A 19,620-nucleotide genomic window follows, 5' to 3' on the forward strand; every position below is an offset into this window, starting at 1 on the left:
CCAGCCTGGAGATGAGATCGCTCCTGGTCTGCTCGCTTAATGTTAAATACCACAAGAAAACAAAACAGAAAACAAAAAACAAAACAAACAAAAAAAAACAACAAAAAGCTCCTCCCCCACGCTCCGGGATTATAAAAAAATAAGAATATACACATTCGAAGAGCTTAATACAGTATAAAGTTCCCGATGCAGCCGTGCTGGGAACGCACACCCTCAGGGCTCTGTGTACAAGTCTAGATGGTCCCACCGAGAAGAAAAAATAAAGGAAAAAAATTACAAAATAAACCACCCCAACCCCTTTTCCCCGAGCCTCCTTCTGCCCCGGCTTGCTTGCTTGAAGTAAGGCACAGTTCCCAGCTGGCAGGGCTGTGTCAGTGCCCGGCAGAGCCCTTCTGGGCGGCAGGCAGCAGGCCGCGGCGCTGGGCGTGCTCCAGCACTGCGCTGTAGCAGAAGAAATACTGCTCCGGGGTCTGGATGCTGAAGGCACGCTGCGTCCTCATGCGCTGCACCGTCTGCTGGATGTCCAGCGTGCCCACGTCCTGCAGCTGCGACAGGCAGATGTCCAGAGCACACAGGGTACCTGGGGACAAATGCGAACATCGCTCAGCCAACACACTGCAATGCAACATCTCCCCCCCCCACCACCATGGTGCACTCCTTACCTGTCCTGCCGATGCCAGCGCTGCAGTGCACCACGAGCGGAGGGCCCCCTGGGTGCCCCTTGAAACGCGGTCCCAACGCACTGACGGCCACACGCTGCTGCTGCTTCACGGCCCCCAGGAAGTCAATGAGCGTGGCTGCCGATGAGGGCACGCCGTAATCCGGCCAGCTCAGGTATTGGAAGTGGGAGAGCAACCGCCGCTCTCTGCCCTGGGGGTGAGCGGGGGGGTCAGTGGGATGGGATAGTCCCACGGCACCCGCTGGGCATGAACACCTTAACACACACACCTCAGCACTGTGGATCTCTAGGATGGTTTTCTTGTAATGGCTGAGGTTTTCCACGCCCAGGTTGGTGATGGTCAGTGCCCCGAAGCGCATCTGGAAATCCTTCTCCAAGGGCCAGTACTGGCCGCACTTCCTCCTGCCCCCCTCCTCCAGCCTGCAGATGGGATGTGGTGATATGGGGACAATGTCCTCCCTGACAGCATCACGTGGTGCCCTGGATCCCCTAAGGTGCCCACAGCATCCCTCTGCAATGCTCTGTACTGGGGCAGCTTAGGGACACCAGGTATGCAGGCAGCAGAACACGGCTGGCTCTCCTCTGCACTGCACAGAGGTGTTTTCAGGATATCCCCTTCCTCTGGGATGCAAAGTGCTCTCCAGCTGTGACAGCAGTTGATCCAATAGCAAAATCAATTGTTTTGCCACCCAGGGCACTCACCGAGTCGTCATCACGATCACCAGGACGTTCTGCTCCCACACCATGCGCCAGAAGTCACCATAGGTATTCTCCAGGGGCCCTGCAGGGACAGCCTGCTGTCACTCGGTGAGGCTGCGCAGGACAGGCAGTCCCTGGGCATCCATGGACACGGGAACCACACAGAGGGTGGTGACACACTGAAACAGGTTGCCCAAGGAGGTTGTGGATGCCCCATCCCTGGAGGCATTCAAGGCCAGGCTGGATGTGGCTCTGGGCAGCCTGGTCTAGAGGTTGGTGACCCTGCACATAGCAGGGGGGTTGAAACTAGATGAGCACTGTAGTCCTTTTCAACCCAGGCTATTCTATGATTCTAAGAACACACAGCCCTTACCCTGGGTCCCAATGTACGCGTTCCTCTGCTTGTAGCCATCCATGAAGCTGGCATTGATGTAGTCGGTCAGCTGGGGACAATGACAAGGCATGAGTGCACCACAGGGATGGCTTCAGCATGAGCCCCTGGGCTCAGCTTCAAGCAAGCCAAATGAGCGAGAATCCAGGTGCTGGGTGTCAGGGATGGGCTGGTGGAACGGTGCAGGATGTGAGGGGAGCTCACCTCTGGGCGGCTGTAGGGCTTGGCCAGCTTCACACGGGTCTGGTCCAGGCAGGGCACGTCTCCGTAACGGTTCTTCTCCTGGTTGTAGGGCGCCCTGGGGCAGGGACAGGGCAGGGCAGCGGGGCATCCCAAGGCATTGCCCAGGGCTCTGCTGCTATCAGCTGGCCGCAGCCCGGGGAGTGATGTGCACCAGGTCCCCGCTGCCCCTCCCGCCCCACTCAACTCACAAGGAGCAGACGAAGGTCCCGGCCGGGCTCCGGCGCCGGATGTCCTCATACTCCTCGTAGATGCCGCGCTTCTGCTTGCGGCTGACGTGCTCCAGCAGCTCCTGCGGGGTGAGAGCCTTGGGGCTGGGCACATGGAGCGAGCCGTTGTCGCGGGGGGTCACCAACGGCACCAGGATAAGCTCATCCAAGGGGTCAGGGTGCCCGTTCTGCTGCGGTAGGAAGCGGCAGTTCCAGCTAAGCGGGTCCAGCTTGAGGCAGCCGCCGAGGGTCTCGGGCAGGCACTCGCGGGGCAGGTGCTCCTTCAGCTCCGACATCTTCACCATCTGCACCTGCAGAGGACAGGCATGGGCACTCAGCTCAGCCGGCAGGAGGGCCCTCCTCAGCTCCCAGGCTGCACGCAGCTCTGGCAAGCAGCAGGGATCTTTGGGCACACCGTTTCAAGCAGCAACCAAGTTTATCTTCTCCCACGTGGCTCATTTTCTTTCCCTTTAAAGCTCCCAGCCCCCAGGAGCCTGCAGCCCCCACACTCACCCTCTCACGCAGCTTCTCCTTCAGAAGCAGGCTGATGATGGAGTAGGGCACGCGGAACCACATGGGCGCTCCCACGATGAACACCTTCTTCAGCCTTGCCGGGAAAGCGCCCTGCAGACAGTGAGGGCTCAGGACGGCTCAGCTCCATGCTGCAGGACTAACCCATACCCAGTGTGTCCCCACGGCAGTGACAAGTGCAGGGGCCCAGGGCTCCCAGGGCAGCCCACACTCCGATCCGCACCGATTTCCATGTGGCCAGCAGAGGGCTGGACTCGGTAAGCCAGCAGTGAGGGCGGGAGCGGGGCTTTGAGCCCCAGCTGCTATTTACTGGGAGCTCTTTTTCCGGAGAAGGGAGGAGGCACGAAATGCCAGCACCATTAAAAAATAATTTGCATCTGTTTTCATGAAAGCGCTGCCAGCAGCTGTGTGAGGAATCCAGCGCGTGGGGACAGCTGATCCCCTCCTGGTGCCTGCGCCTCCCTGAGGGGCTGCGGCTGTGGATGGCATCCAACCTCCTGCATCCCCCCATCCCGCCCCATCTTATCCCGCCCAGCTCCATGCCACCCTATCCCACCCCATCCCTGCTGCCGCTACCTTCAGCAGGTTGAGGATCTTCTTGCTGAGGTCCAGCTCAAAGTTGGTGTACTGCGAGCCCGCCATGTCGTAGATGAACACCAGCCCGTTCCTCTGTGTCTCGAAACTGGGCAGGAGGAAAGAGCAACACCACTCCAAGATCACGCATGCGCCCTGCTCCCCTCGGTGACCCCAGGAGAGTCCCCTCTGTGTTCCCAGCGAGATGGAGCCCCCAAAGCTGCCTCTCCCTCACACTCACCCTGAGCCCATCCCAGCTGCACTGCCCATGGTGGCTCAGCCCACAGACAAAGCCCAGGCCCAGAAACGGGGTGACTGGGCTCTGCATTCCAGCAGGGATCCCAGTGCCGGGGCTTTCCAAGGGCCGGAGATCCCCAGCTCAGTGACATGAGGCACACGCGGACGCCTTAATGATGCCACTGATTTTTGCCATGCCTGGAAGGCTTCTAAACAGGCTGTCATCAATCCTTGGCATGCAAACACAGGGCAAGCGGCTGCTTATAGGCTACTTAAACAGAGCTAACAGAGCTCAGACCGCAAGCAGCGACAAAGCAGCAATACAAGGCAGTGCTGGAAAACGGGGCTCAGCTCACCTCTCCACGGCCCTGTCCAGCAGGTAGAAGAGCGCCTGGAGCACCACGTGCTGCACGCTGCGGCTGGGGTGGTGCAGCTTGGCCGTGAACAGGGCGATGGAGGCCCCCGAGGGGTCCCGAACGCTCTGTGGGAGAAAGCGAGGTCACGGCGTGCCCGCAGGCAGCACCGCGCTGTGCCGCATCACACCGTGCACCTACCAGGATGGTGAACTTGCCGCTGAGCAGCTCCGAGCGCAGTGGCTCCTCATGCGGCTTCAGCTTCACGATGCCTTCCTTGAGCCGCGTCTCCTGCGGCAGGGACACAGCGTGACCCCCAGCATGACACTCGGGGACACACGGGGTGTGTGACCCCATGAGCCGCACCCCATACGTACCCGGTAGGAGTGGAAGAGCTCAATGGCCCGCAGGACGTCGAACTTGCGGGCCATGAGGAACTTGACGGCCACGTTCCAGGAGAGCGGGGACACATTGTACTGGCCTGTCCACTTGTTGATCTCTTCCAGGAACTGCTTGGTGGCCTGCAGGACAGAAGGGCATTCCCATTAGCATCCCCCAGACTCCCCAAAGGCAATTTGATTGGGGAGAGCTGGGTGGTGTAACAAGGGTAACGAGCAAGGCTGGCACTTAGGCTGGTGTTCCGAAGTGATGTCAGATGGGCCAGCACCAGATGCGCCCCAAAATGTGATCTACCAAGGAAGACTCCCTACCCTCCTGAGATAAACCGAACAGGAGGAGAGAGATTGGGAAAAAAAGCAAAATACTGCGTCACAGCCATGTCCCAGATCCCCAGGCACTGGGACAGCCCCTCTTCCCACCCGCACATCCCAGGGCGATGCTCGGCCACCAGCCCCGCTCCAAGCCCAGCAACATCCTCCTGTGGTGACGCACGGCCGGAGGAAGCCGGGACGTCACGGGAGGCGCGGGGCGTGGGAAGAACGTGCACACAGCCCTACACAGCCCTACACAGCCCCACGGGCACGGGGGGGGAGGGGGGCGCGGCTCCATAACGGCGGCGGAGCAGAGCCTGGGGGAGACCTGGGGCGGGGATGGAGATGATGAGCAGAGGGACGCGTAACGGGAAGGAATGGGGACGGGTGGGGGGGCGTGCAGATGGAGCGGATAGGGGGCAGACGGGGGAGCCAAGGGGCTGCGCTGCGCGTCCGGAGGCTGCGTAGATGCAGGGGCAGAAAAGCCGTCCGCAGCCCGGGTGCCTACAGCAGGGGCCGGGGGTGCTGCTCGGCTCGGCCGGCACCTACCTGCTCCTCCTCGGCGCTCAGCTCCGCGGCCATGCTGCGGCCGGGCCGGGCGGGCCGTGCTAGGCGGCGGAGCCCATCCCCGGAGCGGCGGCGCTGCGGGCACCCGCCCCTCCCTGGTGGCCGCTCGTCGGCGGCGGCTGCGGCTCCGCCCCGGGGTGTCCGCGGCCGTGAGCGGGGAGGGAAGAGAGGATGGGGAAGGGAGAGGCGAGATGGTATATAGATGGAGCGAAGAATGGAAAGAGAATAAGAAAGGAAAGGAGAAAATGAGATTAAAAAAAAAAGAAAATGAAATACAAATAAAAATCTGAAAATGAAAATAAAATAAAAACGTTAAAAAAAAAAATGTGTAAGGATCGCAAAGCGCCGGGAAGTTCCGCTCGCCCCGGGAAGCGCCGCGCCGCTCGGCTGGGGGTTGGGCCGCCGCCGCTCCCCGCCCCGCTCCGCTCCGCCTGGCGCTGCCCCGCGGGGGCGGTGGCAGGAAGCGCCCGCAGCCCCCTCCCCTGCGCCCGGCCCGCCGATGGAGGGAGGGGCGGGCAGGAAGCGCGGCGGGGAGGGGGCTGCGGGCACCGGGCTCCGCCACCCGGGAAGCGACGACCCGGTCCCGTTCGGGATGGGTGGCACCTGACCGGAGGGGGGAGCCGTCCCAGGGCCGGGGGTCCGCGCGCCTCAGCCGGAGCCGGCCGGGGACATTTTGTTCGGCCGAGGAGCAGCGCGTTGGCAGCGCGCCCGCAGCCGGAGGGTTTGCACCTAAGTCGCAGAAAATGGAAGAAAGGGCAGAGAGAAGCGGCTCGGCTCCTGTCCCCACCGCGGTCGCAGCGACGTGGGGCTGACCCCCACCCCACAGCCCCTTTCCAAACGCACGCTCCCCTTCGCCCTTCTTTTTTCCGGCCCAGGGGCTGCTTTGAGAAGTGGAACTGCGGCACCCGCGTGCTCTCGGCTATTGAGCGGAGCCCGCAGCCCCTCGCAGCTGCGTTTCTCTCCTACCCGTCACATCAGCAGATGGCCGAAGGGCAGCGCGGGGCCGCAAGCCGAGCTGCGGCCCATCCCGAAGGATGCCCGGCAGCAGCAGAACCAGGCTGGGGACGAGCCGAGAAACAGCCCCGGGGCCGGGCTGCCGCCTCGTCCCCCTCGCCTAGCAGAGCCGGGCCGGCCCCGACTCCCTTTGCGCTCCCACCGCAGCGCTGCGGGATCAGACGGTGGAAGCAGCCCCTGTTCGTGGCATAGAATGGTGCGTTTTCTGGGGAAAAAAAAACCAAGGGTGTGAGGGCAGAACACGCGTGCTGCCGCTATCTGCACGCACCAGCTCTGCTCTGTCTTTCTCCTCCTGGGCACAGCCCTGCTCCGGAGGCGCTGGGAGGAGATCCCCAGAGGCACGTTTTTGCCTGGTAATTCATCTCCGTGTCTCCAGGAGATCCGCTTCAGCTTTTTAACCTCCCCCTCAAAAACAGTGCTGGGTCAGTGGGCACGATGGTTTCTTCTTTGCTGAAATTCCACAGGGGGAACACAGTGGCCCTGCCCAAAAAGTGAGTTGGCACAGGGGAGCAAGCAGGTAAGGGCTGGAGCTTCGCCATGCGCTGGGGAGAACCAAACCCTTCAGTCAGTGCCACAAACCAGGCTGTTAATCCCTTGTTGGGAGGCACAGCATGCATTCCCCCTGAGGTAGCAGGAAGGCAAGGCGCTCAAGGATTTGTATTTCAGAGAAGCCTTTTATTTGGCACAATCAATGGCAACGTTTCGAGAGTGCGATCGTTCCTTCCTCCCCCTGCAGAGAGCAGCCCGGCACGCAGGCTGGGGGCTCGCGCGGAGCTGGGCTAGAGGCAGGGCTGGCTGCAAGGCAAGGAAATCGCATTTCTCAGTAACACGTGGGCATGGAAAGCCCTGCCTGGGGAGCTACCGAAGCCTGCTGCAAACTTTCCTTACTAGAAGCAGACTGACTGCAAAAAAACTTCCATTAAGAAGATCTCAGCCAGCAAGAGCCGAAGCACCCCGAGCCACCCACCCTGAGCACCGCTCCCAGCAGGAGGGCGGCCAGGCCAGGCAGCAGGGGCTGAGCTGGGAGCCCACAGAGACTGATGATTTCACACTGCAGAACCACCTCTGCAGCAAACCAGAGAGCCTTGCTAAGGACCCCGACAAAAAAAAAAAATAAATCCAGTGGCACATGGAGCAACACACTCCATTCTCGTGCCCTTTAAACAAAACCATCCTATAATTATTACCTTTCCCACCTCTTGGGAAGCGTGAGTGACAGTGAGAAGCAGAGGAGGACCTTTAGCATCCTCCTAATTCTCCATCTGACTCCCTGCTTCCTCCTGGCCCTGTGCAGCATTAGCTGACTGAGGGGTGGACAAGTGTTCCAGCTCATAATGTCCATTCCTAGCAGCTGCCTCGGCGCTTGGCTGAGCCTTGCCTGCAGCCAGCTTTTTACTCTTCTTGCTCTCGATGATCTGCTGGAGCTGGCGCCCAGCATAGGCTGGTTTGGCAGTGAGCGGCGTGGCGGGCACAGCGAGCCCCAGGATGTCAGGCACCATGTATGGGCGCAGCCAGCCCACCAGCGGGGTGCTGCCAGGGGTGTAGTGAGTCTGCTTGTGGTAGAAGAGAAGTCCGTCGACCTGCAGGAAGGAGAGACAGCAGATGAGAAGCTGCCGCAGGTGAATGAGGGAGCGCTGGGTCGCATCACTGCTTCTCAGACACCTCTGCCAGCTGGATCCTCAAGCAGAAGGGGAAGAAGAAACCTGTAGAGCTCCTGTCCTGAATGATCAGCACGAGTCCAGCGACCGCTGGATGGCTTTAAGTCACCCAAGGCAAACAGATTTAGACTGATGTCAGCAGGGACCAGCGCTCCTCCTCTGGTTGCTATGATCCCATTCTGCAGAAAAGCCATCCAGCTTCTGAACAAAGCAGCGCACAAAAAGACCATTTTACTGGATTAGGGTTATTTTAAATAATACATTTGGAGAGTAATTAGTCAGAGCGTGTGACGCCAAGGAGCTCTGCTTCCTAACACTTCTGCAGCTCTTCCAGCTTGCTTATGCAAAAGCAACTCTTAGTATTTCCCAAGAGAGAACTCCTCCAGCAATCAATGACAGTTAAGGGCACTCAGAACTTTGAAGGTTCAGACCCCGACTCTTTGTGCCACTGTTTCCACACTGGGCAGTACTGCAGCTGGCTGATGTTTTCCGCATTTCCCCACCACGCTCAAGTATTCCACCCCCCCCCCCCCTCCGTCCCCCTGCCTCTTTTTTCCTGTGCTTCCCAGGGGAGCACTCTGCAAGGTCAGATCCTGCTGCAGATCGACCGGCATTGGAGGCGGTGCTCACTTAGCTTGGCCTCGCGGGCTCTTAAAGGCTATTTATCCATGAATAAGAGTGGCTGAGTGGGCAGAACAGATGAGAAGAGCCCACTTTGGGCTGTCAGACGTGGCCCCAAATGCTCCCGGCCCCCCCCTGCAGCTGCAGCCCCCCAGCAGAGCAGCACCTACATCATATTGAGCCAAGGCATGGCTGAGAACAGAGCAGGCATGCATCCACCTCTGCTCCTGGGCATTAGCTTCCTGCAGGGCCACACTGCCTACTGAAGTCTATGATTTTTGGTCACCGTGAAGAGCTTGCAAAATAATTCCAGAGAAGGGGGATTCCTGTCTTAGGGGAACAGGAAACCAGCCCAATAAACAGCATGAGCCTGCGAAACTGGCTGGATATCTGAAGTGCAAAGCCTCTCCCTCTCCTCACGCCCCAGGAAGACTTGAGGAGAGGAGCCAGGCTCTGTGGCACCACGCCACCACACTCTCCTGGGCCTGCACATCCCAGCAAAAGCACAGCCCCTTCTGAGCAATGGGGACTCCGCAGCGCCCACAGGAATCTTCTAGTGACATCAGCCTGGGAAGACTTGAAGACTCCTGCCTTCCAGAATGCTCCAAAGAGCTTCCCCAAGCTAACAGAACCAGAGCATTCTGCCTAGCAGAGGGTAGGTCATGTTATTCCTTCCCCTGATTTCTCCTAAATTACTGCAGTTCCCATATTCCTGTCATCATCTCAGTTATTGGCCATGTCCCTATCCTAAGTCACTGCTCTGACACCAGCCTCACCAGGACAAGGGCATCTCCATACAACTGAACCTTTTGAGCAACTGGCTTGGCAGGATTTCACGTTTCGTGGCCATGCTTTATCCTATTTCAGGTGCTCCACACCACACAGCCTCAGACTTTGGCTCTCCCTTGCCTTTCTAGAAACTTGCTGTTTTTCTCAGATCCATTGGTAGCTTTAGGAGCTCTTAAATAAGACCTCCTCCAAAAAAACACTTAAAATTCAGTGCCGGTCGACTGAGCAAACTTGCTTAGCGTGGTCCATCCCAGGATGCTGGACCAGGCATAACGAGATATCTCAGCGCATGAGCTGTATTTTGCCTCCTGTGAAGTTCTGTTCTGGCTGCCCCGCTGCTGGAAGCTATTCACGGGATTTTCTCAGGCTCCCTCTTGTGGCACATGGTGAGCTTCATTCCTGGAAACAGCAGCGTGGTTCCTGCGGGGCTGTCCTTGTGCCAAACTACACCGCGTTTCTCTTCTTGCTGGGGCAGTGCCCTGACACACTGACCAGGGAACCGGGAGACAAACACAGCTGGAGCACAGGGAGCATCTGCCCAGCTCCTGCAGTCCCCCTGCATTCCACAGGGGACTCTCTCTATAAGTTGGGATGCTCTTCACCTTTTGTCACAGATTAAAGGCCTCAGGAAGTCATAAAGCTTTCCTAAGGAGAGGCAGAGGCAGGCAGGAGCATCTGTCATTGAGCAAGTCAAAAAGGCATCCCATGTTTCTTTCAGCTAACACTCCCCTACCTGTGCTCAGAGCAGGGTCTGGCACGGTCAGCCAGCCACAGGCACTTGGACTTCCTCTGGTGACTGCCCTGGCTTTAAGGAGCAGAAGAAAAAAAAAAAGTCAGCCCTCAGCCAAATCAGTCTCCTCTGTTTAAGCTTGCACTTACACTAATCACTAAGAGGGGCCAGGAGAGCACAAGAAGCACATTAAAAATCAGTGTGGCTTTTGGCTTCCCCATCCTCTTCTGTTTCAGTGCCAGGTAAGCCAGGATAGCCACCAAAAGCTGCTGAGCCATTTGCATTAGGGCTTCTGACTCACTGCTCGCAGCCACACACAGCAACTGCCTGGCACACTGCTGCCTGTCCTGCCCTTCTTCCTCCCGCAGGGCAGAGAGGCTGAGCAGCACTGCTCCTACAGCTGGAAGAGCAAATGCATAGTCCTGCTCAGCTGCTCTCACTGGGGGGAACGTCCACCTCTGCCAGCAGGAGGCTGATGGTTCTCGACCAGAAGCAAAAAACAGAGCTTGCACCATTTCCCCCCTCCACGAGATCCAGTGGCAGCAGCAGGACAGACCCATCTGAACCCATCCCAGCCACTTCTGCTGCAGCCATTTGCCCTAGCACGTCTCAGCTGCCCATCACTGTTACCTGAACCCCACAGAAACTGCTATGAGTTTAAACACACTGCTCTGTTTCCTCCTCAGGAGAGGTTGGACAGCTGGATGCCGCGCACAGACAGATGGTAGCATCTAGACTAGGGAGACACAGAGCCTGTGGCAGATGTCAGAGAAAGACACCAGCATGCCTACCTCACAGACCTCCCAAGAAACCTCAACACATAGCTGAGCACACTATGGCAGCATGTAGTACAAGCTTTGATTCTAAAAAGATCAGCTGTTCACCATACTTCCACACAAACGTGAGTTTTGCTGCTTTTAGTGGCAATCTAGGCATCTGCATCAGCCATCCCCTCAAGCAGAGAGGACAATTCAAGCACAGGGAACGCTGGGGTTTAACTCTCACTGACCAGCTCGACTTCATGTTCTCACCTCGAAGGGGAAGTTCGTTGTCAGCACCTCACACAGGCTCTCCGAGGTGCAGGGGAAGTTCTGCAGGCCCACGAACTTGTACTGAGAGAACAAAAGAGGGTTAGAAGAGAAAAAATTATGTGGCTTACAACTTGAACAATTCACTGAACTGGAGGTGATTAAGGAGGAAGCCTTCCCTTGGTACAAAATCTAACACGAGCAACAGGATGAATAACCCGCAGACAAAGTAACCAGACAGGAGGTCTCAGGCAGAGAGCAAATCATTAAATTGTTGGCCTTCCTACTGCAGGCAACCAGGGTCCGAAAGCATGGATGGGCTCAATGGAGGAACCGGTCAACCCTGATGTCTGCTGGGACAGGCAGACCTCCTCTATGATTCTAACAGCAATTCCCAAGCAAATCCTGGGTGGGGAAATCAAAGTGACAGTACCAAGTCATTCCCTGGTGCCAGTCATATCGCACTGAAGTGACAGGAAATACTTGCACGAAAACTTACAGAAGTCAGCTCAACCCTCAGAGAGGACAGGGATAGGAATGGTCTGCTGCTTTACAGATCTCCTTCCAGTAATAAAAGTGACCTTTACAAGAAAACCTGAGACTTGTTACAACCATGTCCAGACAGCACAAAAAACAGAGTGCCCAGAACAATTTCAGTTATTCTGCATTAAGGCACCCTAGTTCCAAATGACCCCCTCTGGCATCTTGTTAGAGATACAGATGGCAGGGACTCTGCACACAGCTCCCATGTGCTCCCGATACCTTTTCCTCAAGCATCTAAGGCTGCAGGAAGGACTTTTCAGGGGAGCTGACCCTGAGATGCTCTTTTAACCGAAATAGAAAGTGATGACCTCTGAGCAGGATGCAAAGCAGACAGATGTCTGCTCCAGGCTGCTGGCTCAGCCAAGCAAACCTTTCCACCTAGGAAATGAAAGCTGAAACGACTCCTCACCCCCAGCCCCCCTTCATTAGGTAGCTGTCTTCTGGATATTCTCGCTGGAGTCAGAACAGGATGTACTCCAAACACAGATATCTCTGCTGCTGGCACAGGAGCCTTCATCCCCATTAACGATGAATCTGTTCCACCCTCAGGAGCTGTTCTGCTTGCTGTGCCTGAGCACACACGGGCGGCCATAGAGCAATCACATCCCACCTTGCAAATTGCACTCCATAAGCCAGGCTGACAAATCTCCTTATGCCTGTCCCCAAAAAAATCACTCTCTAAGCTGCTGTGGGTGCCAGGTCTGACCTCCACACAAGACTTCAAAGACTTCAATACTATTATCCTTGCTCAATAGGGACTTCAGGGGGCAATGCAGCATCCACCCCTACAACTTCAGGGACTGGCTCGAGCAGGAGACAAGGCTAAAACTTCATGGTCTTTTACCCCTGCTTTGTGAGCCCATGAGACTACCAACAAATAATTCCCATTGTAATCAGGCTGCCAATCAACACTGGCCCCGTAGAAACCACATTGGTTTTCCATTCCAAGTGAAAGCTAAAAACAGTGTGGAAGTTAGCTGATACCCTGCAGTGTGATCTCCCTCGGCACTTTGGCTGGAAAGAAAAATCCACATTCATTTACAATATTCAGTGGTTCTATTTACATCCTGAACATGTCAGCCCATTTCATCAGAAGTACGCTTTGAAGCCTGATCTGTTAGGGGAAAAAAAAACAACAAAACAAAACCAACAACAAAAAAAATAAAGGAGAAAAGCTTCCGCCTGTGAACAAAAGTGCTGAAGCCTGCTGAACAGGAGAGCTTACCCCCCACCCTCCTCCTCCTCCCAGTACAAAAGAACTTACTGGATTAATCCTGCTTTTTTCTCCCAGCCCTTCCTCTTCTTGGATCTTCGAGGAGAGCCAGAAGAATCTGAAGTCGGTCTGAAAAAAAGGAGACAGAGGCTGAATTATTATCCACCATACATCAGCACTGGTAGGGCTGCAGCTCAGACCTGCGCCTCCATTCCTCCGCACTCACACAGGAGACTTACAAGCTGCAGAACCAACTGACATGCCAGCCTTTGCTACTTTCCCAAATAACCCCCCAAAATTTCCACAGTCGCTAGACTGTAAGTGACAGAGACACTGCTGCAGAGATGAAATATCCAAGCTGCTGCACATTGGGCTGTGACCAGCTCCAGCTGCAAAGCAGCTCCCAGAACAGGGAGCACAGGGGAAGGCAGATGGGAGATTCAGTACCTGGCAGTCGTAAACAGGGTGTCCCCTCCAGCACATCACATCAAGGATGTAGTATGTCTGCTCTGCTTCGTTGTAGATGCAGTCCAAGATACAGTACACTGCACACACAAGCACAAGGAGGTCCAGATGCACTCTTCACGCTGCCCAACCCACTGGGCAAGTTCCAGACCAAATCTCTCCTGCATTAAGCTTTAGCACAGATGCCAGGCCAAGAGGTGCAAAGAGAATCCCTGCTGCTAATAGGGGTTGTGACCACAAAAAGCTTTTAGCTCAAAGAATCCAACAAGGCTCCAAGGATACACCCAGAGCCACATCAAGCAAAGGCATATTTCAGGAAATGCATTCATCCACCAGTAACACCTCCTCAAAGGAAGCAAAGCAACTGAACTAGGTATTAACAAAGATCATGCTGCAAGCAGCTCTGCTACAGAGAGAAGATGCTGAGGTTTAAGAGCACCAATTAGCCAGGCAGATAACTAGAGGAAATGTTATCTAGCATAACGGTATCTGAGATTGTCTATGTCTGCTTATCCTCAGAAATATACTAACCCCTGCCACCAAAAAAGGGCACAATGCTGGGGCCCAGAGGAGCATCACTATGCCTGTGGGTGCATGTGCTCACAGGGAAAAGCCAGTGGTTCTCTTCTACCTATCTACCTATCTCAAAAGCCTCTTCAGAATGTTACCTTTCTCACTCGTTGTATTGTGCCGGTTTCCCCCAGGCAGCAGGGATGGAAACCTGTTGACACAGAAGCCACTCTTGGTGTAAGCTGCTGTGGAACCCTGCAAGAGAACAGGAGACAAAGAAACCTCATGAACAGGCTGTCACAGCAGTAACGGCACACAGGGTGCTGGAGTGCAGGCTGCCCCCCAGAGCCTGCCACAGCCCACCTACAGGAGAAATCTGGCTGTTCAGCACAGGTCCCAGCACCCAAACGCCTGCAGCTCACAGGGCAGCCTTGTGTTGGTGGGCACAGTAAGAACACAGATCCTGGGCACAGCTCCCTTACTGGGTTCTAAGACATTTCTGCTGCTGTCTCTTACCCTGGAGGCCACCACCAGTGCTCTCTTCCCAACAGGACACACCACCACAATCCACTCCTGCTCCAAATCCACGGGGACATCGACCAGCCACTCAGAGAGCATCAGCTAGGCAGAAATCCAGAAAAAGCAGTCAGTGACAACTCTCCTACAGCTATGGAAAACTTGCAGCTCGAGTTGGACGGTTTTGACTCAACTTCTACAGCCACACTGTGTCCTTCAGACAGTCTGCACTGCTCACCACCCCAGATCACAACGCCCATCTGCCTTTAACTGAGCTGCGTACCAGACTCTTCCCCTAAATTTCTTCTCTTGCTCCCCAGCTGCTGACTAAGCTTCGGCGTACAGCATAGTGCTCACATTCCTCATCAGGGCACCCCAGCACCCCGGCCCCCACATCGACTCTTGACTTCATTTAAGTATACGGCAAAGGTCTGGGATTCCAAATATCTGGAGAGATGAGAACAGAGCAGTGGACATCTTCAGACCCCTCAGTGCAAGGCTATAGCACCCCAGAGACCTCCCAACCAACAAAGCTGAGAAGACCCAACTACTGACGTTTCCTGCTGTCACAGATATGGGGAGAGATGAAAACCGTGAACCAACAGCTGCACAATGGGACAAAAGTCACAGAACTGCTGGAGTGGGAAGGGACCTCTGGAGGCCATCCAGTCCAATCCCTCAGCAATGAACAGGGACACCTACTGCCGGCTCGGGGCACCCACAGCCTTCCTAATACTTCCCTTTAGACACCGAAGGCCGCTCCCAGCTCTCCCCACAGCCTCCTCCTCCCGGTGCAGCACAGCCCAGCACTCAGCCCGTCCTGGCAGTGAGGCGTTCCATCCCTCGGAGCCCTTTTACGGACGCGCACCCCGGTACCGAAGGCTCCCATCCCCGACCCGGCGCTCCCCTCGGTCTCCCCTCACCTGGTTGGCGTAGCGCTTGGGCAGCCTCCTGCCGGCGTCCACCTCCATCTCCTCCTCCTCCTCCTCGTCGCCATCCTTCCCCCCGTTCTCGTCGCTCTCCACGCCGGCCCAGTCCCCCTCCGCCAGCCTGCGGGCATGGTTCACGTAGTCCAGCCGCCTCCTGCGGGAAGGAAGCGCGGAACCCCGCTCAACACGCAGCCCGGCGGCAAAGCGGCGACAAAGCGGCCCCCCACCCGCTCACTCTCTCTGCAGACACAGGAGCCGCCGCCGCCGCTCGTCCTGCCCCAGCCGGTCCCCGCGGCCTTTGTACGCGCTGAGCCGCGGGTGCGGCGCCGCGGTGCTGTTGGGAGCCGCCAAGGCCACGCCGCCCGCCAGCGCCGCGCACAGCTCCTCCATGGCAACGCCCGCCGCGCGCCGCGCGCACTTCCTGCCGGCGAGCGGCGAGCAGCGAGCGGCGCGGCGCCCCCTGCCGGCGTGGAGGACCTCCTCGCGGGCCGGGGCGGCGCGACACCGGGGGGGACCGGGGGCGGGCGGCGGCGGGAGCCCCGGGGCGGCGGCCGGCAGGGGGCGGCGTGCGGGCGGGCGGCGCGCCGTGCGTCACGGCGGGCGGCGCGGCAGCGGCACCGGCACCGGCAGCGAGCGGCGAGCGGCCGGCCGTCCCGCCGCAGGTCTGCGGGGAGCGGGGGGAGGCGGGAGGAGGAGGAGAGGGGGAGCGGGCGGCAAACTTCCAGAGAGACGTAAATACGTCCATCGGCGACCCCGCCGATTAGCCGACGGGAGCCCGGAGCGGCGCGGCGGCATGGGGCCGGCACGGCGCTCCCCCGGGCCCCGCGGTCCCGCTCCGGGGATGCCGCCCGCCTGCGGGGCGCGGGCCCCGCTGCAGTGAGCCGGGCGCGGGGCCGCGACGCAGCGCTGCCGCTCCGCACGGCGGGGAGGCCGTGCCATGGCGCTGCGGGGCAGGGCGCTGTACAACTTCCAGAGCGAAAACAAGGAGGAGATCAGCATCCGGGAGAACGAGGAGCTCGTGGTGTTCAGCGAGCGCTCGCTGGACGGCTGGCTGCAGGGCCGGAACAGCCGCGGCGAGACCGGCCTCTTCCCGGCCTCCTACGTGGAGATCGTGCGCCCTCGCGCCGGCTCCGGACACGCCGAGGGCTCCGGCAGCCCCGCCGGCTCGCCCGGCCACCTGCACGGCTTCTGCGCGGCGCCCGCCGGCCTCTCGTCCCAAGGCAGCTTCGAGGATGACGACGACGACGATTGGGATGACTGGGACGACTCTTGCACGGTGGTGGAGGAGCCCCGCGGTGCTGCCGGCACCAACGGGCACCCGGCGGTGGGACCGGAGCCCTACGGAGCGCCCCGTGCCAAGCCGGCGCTGGAGAGGCAGGACAGCGTGGGCTCCTCCAAGAGGGGCAGCGTGGTGGGCAGGAACCTCAACCGCTTCTCCTGCTTCGTGCGCTCGGGCGTGGAGGCCTTCATCCTTGGCGACGTGCCCCTCATGTCCAAGATCGCCGAGGCTTACGGCATCGAGATGGGCTCCAAGGGCCCACAGTGGCGAGCCAACCCGCACCCCTTCATCTGCTCCGTGGAGGATCCCACCAAGCAGACCAAATTTAAGGGCATCAAGAGCTACATCTCCTACAAGCTGACCCCCAGCAACTTCAACTCGCCCGTGTACCGGCGCTACAAGCACTTTGACTGGCTCTACAACCGCCTGCTGCACAAGTTCACCATCATCTCGGTGCCCCACCTGCCTGAGAAGCAGGCCACGGGGCGCTTCGAGGAGGACTTCATCGAGAAGCGCAAGCGGCGCCTGATCCTGTGGATGGAGCACATGACGAGCCACCCCGTCCTGTCGCAGTACGAGGGCTTCCAGCACTTCCTCCGCTGCCGCGATGAGAAGCAGTGGAAGCTGGGCAAGAGGCGGGCTGAGAAGGACGAGATGGTGGGCGCCAGCTTCCTGCTCACCATCCAGATCCCCACCGAGCACCAGGACCTGCAGGACGTGGAGGACCGCGTGGACGCCTTCAAGGCCTTCAGCAAGAAGATGGACGACAGCGTCCTGCAGCTGACCAACGTGGCCTCCGAGCTGGTGCGCAAACACGTGGGGGGGTTCCGCAAGGAGTTCCAGAAGCTGGGCAATGCCTTCCAAGCCATCAGCTACTCCTTCCAGATGGACCCCCCCTACAGCTTAGATGCCCTCAACAATGCCATCTCCCACACGGGCAAGACGTACGAGGCTGTGGGGGAGATGTTTGCGGAGCAGCCCAAGAATGACCTCTTCCTCATGCTGGACACTCTCTCTTTGTATCAGGGGCTCCTTTCCAACTTCCCAGACATCATCCACCTCCAGAAAGGTAAGGGGACTGCCCTGGAGGGCTGCTTCTCTCTTGGGGATGAGGTGAGACCATCTCTACAGGTCCTTTGTGGCCTTATGTGTGGAGCGGGATGGGGACGCAGCTCTCTGCTGTGCAGTGATGGGGACGGGGGATGGTGATGGATGTGGGGATGGAGGTATGGATGGGGTAGGGATGGACATGAGGATGAGGATGGGGGTGAGGATGAGGTAGGGATGGATACCATCGCGTGTGGCAATGTTCCCTGATCACCCCTGCCCTGGAGGTGCTGCTGGGACTGCCCGGTTTAGGATCAGGTTTTGGACATGCTCAGCACAACCAGGGTCAAATTCTTTGTGAGTACATCCTCACAGATTAGAGAGGTCAGTGGGCTCAGCAGCCTGCTGCCAGGACCGGAGCATCCCATCTGTCCCGGCGTGTTCCATGACAAGGGAAGGGCCTCTGCTGGGTGCTTCTGTCCGGGTGTGACGCACACCCAGGGCTGGGTGTGGGAGCGGGGCCGAAGTCCACACACCCTTCCCAGGCCACACCAGGGAGGGGATGTCCGTGTTGGCTGGTGGCTTTGGGTCTCTGCATTGCCCCACAAGGAGCACGAGGAGAAAGAGCGGCCCTGGCTGCTTCCTTGCACTCTCTCCTGACTTTGTTTACCACTGCGGGCTGTATCCCGTCCGGAAGCAAGGCCGCGTGGGCAGAGCGGAAGGCAGGATTTGGCCTCCAACCTTTGCTTCCTCAGGGCTCCTCCTCCTCCTCCTCCTCCTCCTCCCGGACCTCGGGTCTGTACTGCCGGCAGGGGCAGGGAGAGGGAATGAATTCCCAGCGACCGCTGGAGGCTGGATCCTATTTGCAGGCAAACAACCTCTGTGCTGAGGACAGGGAGGAATGCAGGGCCAGAGCCAGGCGGGATTCTTTCGAAACTGAGCTATAAAAATCAGTGGAAGGAGGGGAAAAACTGCTGTCAGAGCATCCGCTGCATCTCAGGCGTTCTCCGGGATGCTGCAGTCAGCAGTGTCCTGCCCCACTCCGTCTCCCACGATGGCTGTTCCATCCCGCTATCAGCCCTCCTGTGCTATGTAGCAAAGTTTCTCCGGTTCCCAGGCAGGAACAGCAGGCTGAGACGTGGGCTGTGCGTACTGCCTGCCAGCTGCTGAGCCCGCTGAAAGCTTCAGCTCCATCCCCAAACCCTGGAGCTTTGGTGCTGCGGGTGAAGCGCTGCTCATAGGGCACCGGTGTGGCTCTCACCTCTCCCCTGCCTCACCAGGAGCCTTTGCAAAGGTGAAGGAGAGCCAGAGGATGAGCGACGAGGGCCGGATGGACCAGGAGGAGGCGGATGGGATTCGCAAGCGCTGCCGCGTGGTGGGCTTCGCCCTGCAAGCTGAGATGAACCACTTCCACGAGCGGCGCGTGGCCGACTTCAAGAGGATGATGCAGTCCTACCTGAAGCAGCAGATCATCTTCTACCAGCGTGTCAGCCAGCAGCTGGAGAAGACGCTGCGCATGTATGACAACCTCTAACACACCTGCCTGCCGCCCGTCTCGCATCGCACCGCTTTCAGCCACAGCCTCACGGAGCATCTCTGCTTGGGAGGGCTGAGAACGGGTGGGAACTCATGACGCTAGTGACCAAATACCTTTGGGCTTTCCTCCAGCCTGGCTGCAGGACTGTGGTGAGGACATGTGTGCTCCCACGGGACAGATGGACATGTGTGCCTTTGGCACTGCCCCGTGGTTTTTAGCTCTCCAAAAACCCGTCCTCGTGGAGCACTGCGGCTCACTGGGAGGAGAAATCCAAGCGGTCGACATTTTGCACAATGAAAGTTTTTCTGATGGGAAAGAAAACACAAAAAGATCTTTATTTGGAAGAGGGTTTTCCCCCTCCCCCCCCCCCAATATTTTCCATTTTTCGCAAATGTTTCTGCAGCATTTTTACCAGTTTTTAAATAGACGCAGGCCAACGGAAATCTCTTTTCTCAAGCACTGCTGTTGACTGGAAAAAGGGATATAAAAAACAAAAACAAAAAACCAAGCCAGCCCACAGCGTTTTCAATAAAAAATGTCAGTAGAAACCTC

The 19,620-nt window shown here is 58.0% G+C and overlaps 3 protein-coding genes across 3 annotated transcripts; 1 reads left to right on the plus strand and 2 right to left on the minus strand.

Annotated features, from left to right (window-relative positions):
* Positions 1 to 129: 129 nt before the first annotated feature.
* PTPN9 (protein tyrosine phosphatase non-receptor type 9) lies at positions 130 to 5,747 on the minus strand. The gene is made up of 13 exons (XM_085234241.1): positions 5,172 to 5,747; positions 4,290 to 4,433; positions 4,114 to 4,203; positions 3,916 to 4,040; positions 3,326 to 3,431; positions 2,732 to 2,842; positions 2,201 to 2,529; positions 1,974 to 2,067; positions 1,752 to 1,821; positions 1,382 to 1,460; positions 949 to 1,099; positions 663 to 870; positions 130 to 580 (listed from the first exon to the last, which is right to left on the minus strand). Exons 1-13 carry the CDS (start codon positions 5,202 to 5,204, stop codon positions 372 to 374), a joined length of 1,749 nt encoding a protein of 582 aa, XP_085090367.1. The 5' UTR covers positions 5,205 to 5,747; the 3' UTR covers positions 130 to 371.
* Positions 5,748 to 6,857: 1,110 nt separating this feature from the next.
* On the minus strand, positions 6,858 to 15,651 carry SNUPN (snurportin 1). Its single transcript, XM_085234242.1, has 8 exons — positions 15,441 to 15,651; positions 15,200 to 15,359; positions 14,277 to 14,381; positions 13,919 to 14,015; positions 13,233 to 13,330; positions 12,837 to 12,914; positions 11,033 to 11,113; positions 6,858 to 7,783 (listed from the first exon to the last, which is right to left on the minus strand). Exons 1-8 carry the CDS (start codon positions 15,593 to 15,595, stop codon positions 7,454 to 7,456), a joined length of 1,104 nt encoding a protein of 367 aa, XP_085090368.1. The 5' UTR covers positions 15,596 to 15,651; the 3' UTR covers positions 6,858 to 7,453.
* Positions 15,652 to 15,793: 142 nt separating this feature from the next.
* SNX33 (sorting nexin 33) lies at positions 15,794 to 19,620 on the plus strand. Its single transcript, XM_010717240.2, has 2 exons — positions 15,794 to 17,553; positions 18,812 to 19,620. Exons 1-2 carry the CDS (start codon positions 16,143 to 16,145, stop codon positions 19,063 to 19,065), a joined length of 1,665 nt encoding a protein of 554 aa, XP_010715542.2. The 5' UTR covers positions 15,794 to 16,142; the 3' UTR covers positions 19,066 to 19,620.

Source organism: Meleagris gallopavo, chromosome 12, assembly GCF_905368555.1.
Source record: "Meleagris gallopavo chromosome 12, MGAL_WU_HG_1.1, whole genome shotgun sequence".
Lineage (NCBI taxonomy): Eukaryota > Metazoa > Chordata > Aves > Galliformes > Phasianidae > Meleagris > Meleagris gallopavo.

Excerpts from the sequence above, each read along its gene's own strand:
- PTPN9 (XM_085234241.1), bottom strand. The coding sequence starts at position 5,204 with ATGGCCGCGGAGCTGAGCGCCGAGGAGGAGCAG. Across the intron at positions 1,822-1,973 it reads AGCCCTACAGCCGCCCAGAG|CTGACCGACTACATCAATGC; the intron begins GTGAGCTCCCCT and ends CATTGTCCCCAG. Across the intron at positions 581-662 it reads CGCTGGCATCGGCAGGACAG|GTACCCTGTGTGCTCTGGAC; the intron begins GTAAGGAGTGCA and ends ATTTGTCCCCAG.
- SNUPN (XM_085234242.1), bottom strand. The coding sequence starts at position 15,595 with ATGGAGGAGCTGTGCGCGGCGCTGGCGGGCGGCGTGGCCTTGGCGGCT. Across the intron at positions 14,016-14,276 it reads CACTGGTGGTGGCCTCCAGG|GGTTCCACAGCAGCTTACAC; the intron begins GTAAGAGACAGC and ends GTTCTCTTGCAG. Across the intron at positions 13,331-13,918 it reads CAATACAACGAGTGAGAAAG|TGTACTGTATCTTGGACTGC; the intron begins GTAACATTCTGA and ends TTGTGTGTGCAG.
- SNX33 (XM_010717240.2), top strand. The coding sequence starts at position 16,143 with ATGGCGCTGCGGGGCAGGGCGCTGTACAACTTCCAGAGCGAAAACAAG. Across the intron at positions 17,554-18,811 it reads CATCATCCACCTCCAGAAAG|GAGCCTTTGCAAAGGTGAAG; the intron begins GTAAGGGGACTG and ends CTGCCTCACCAG.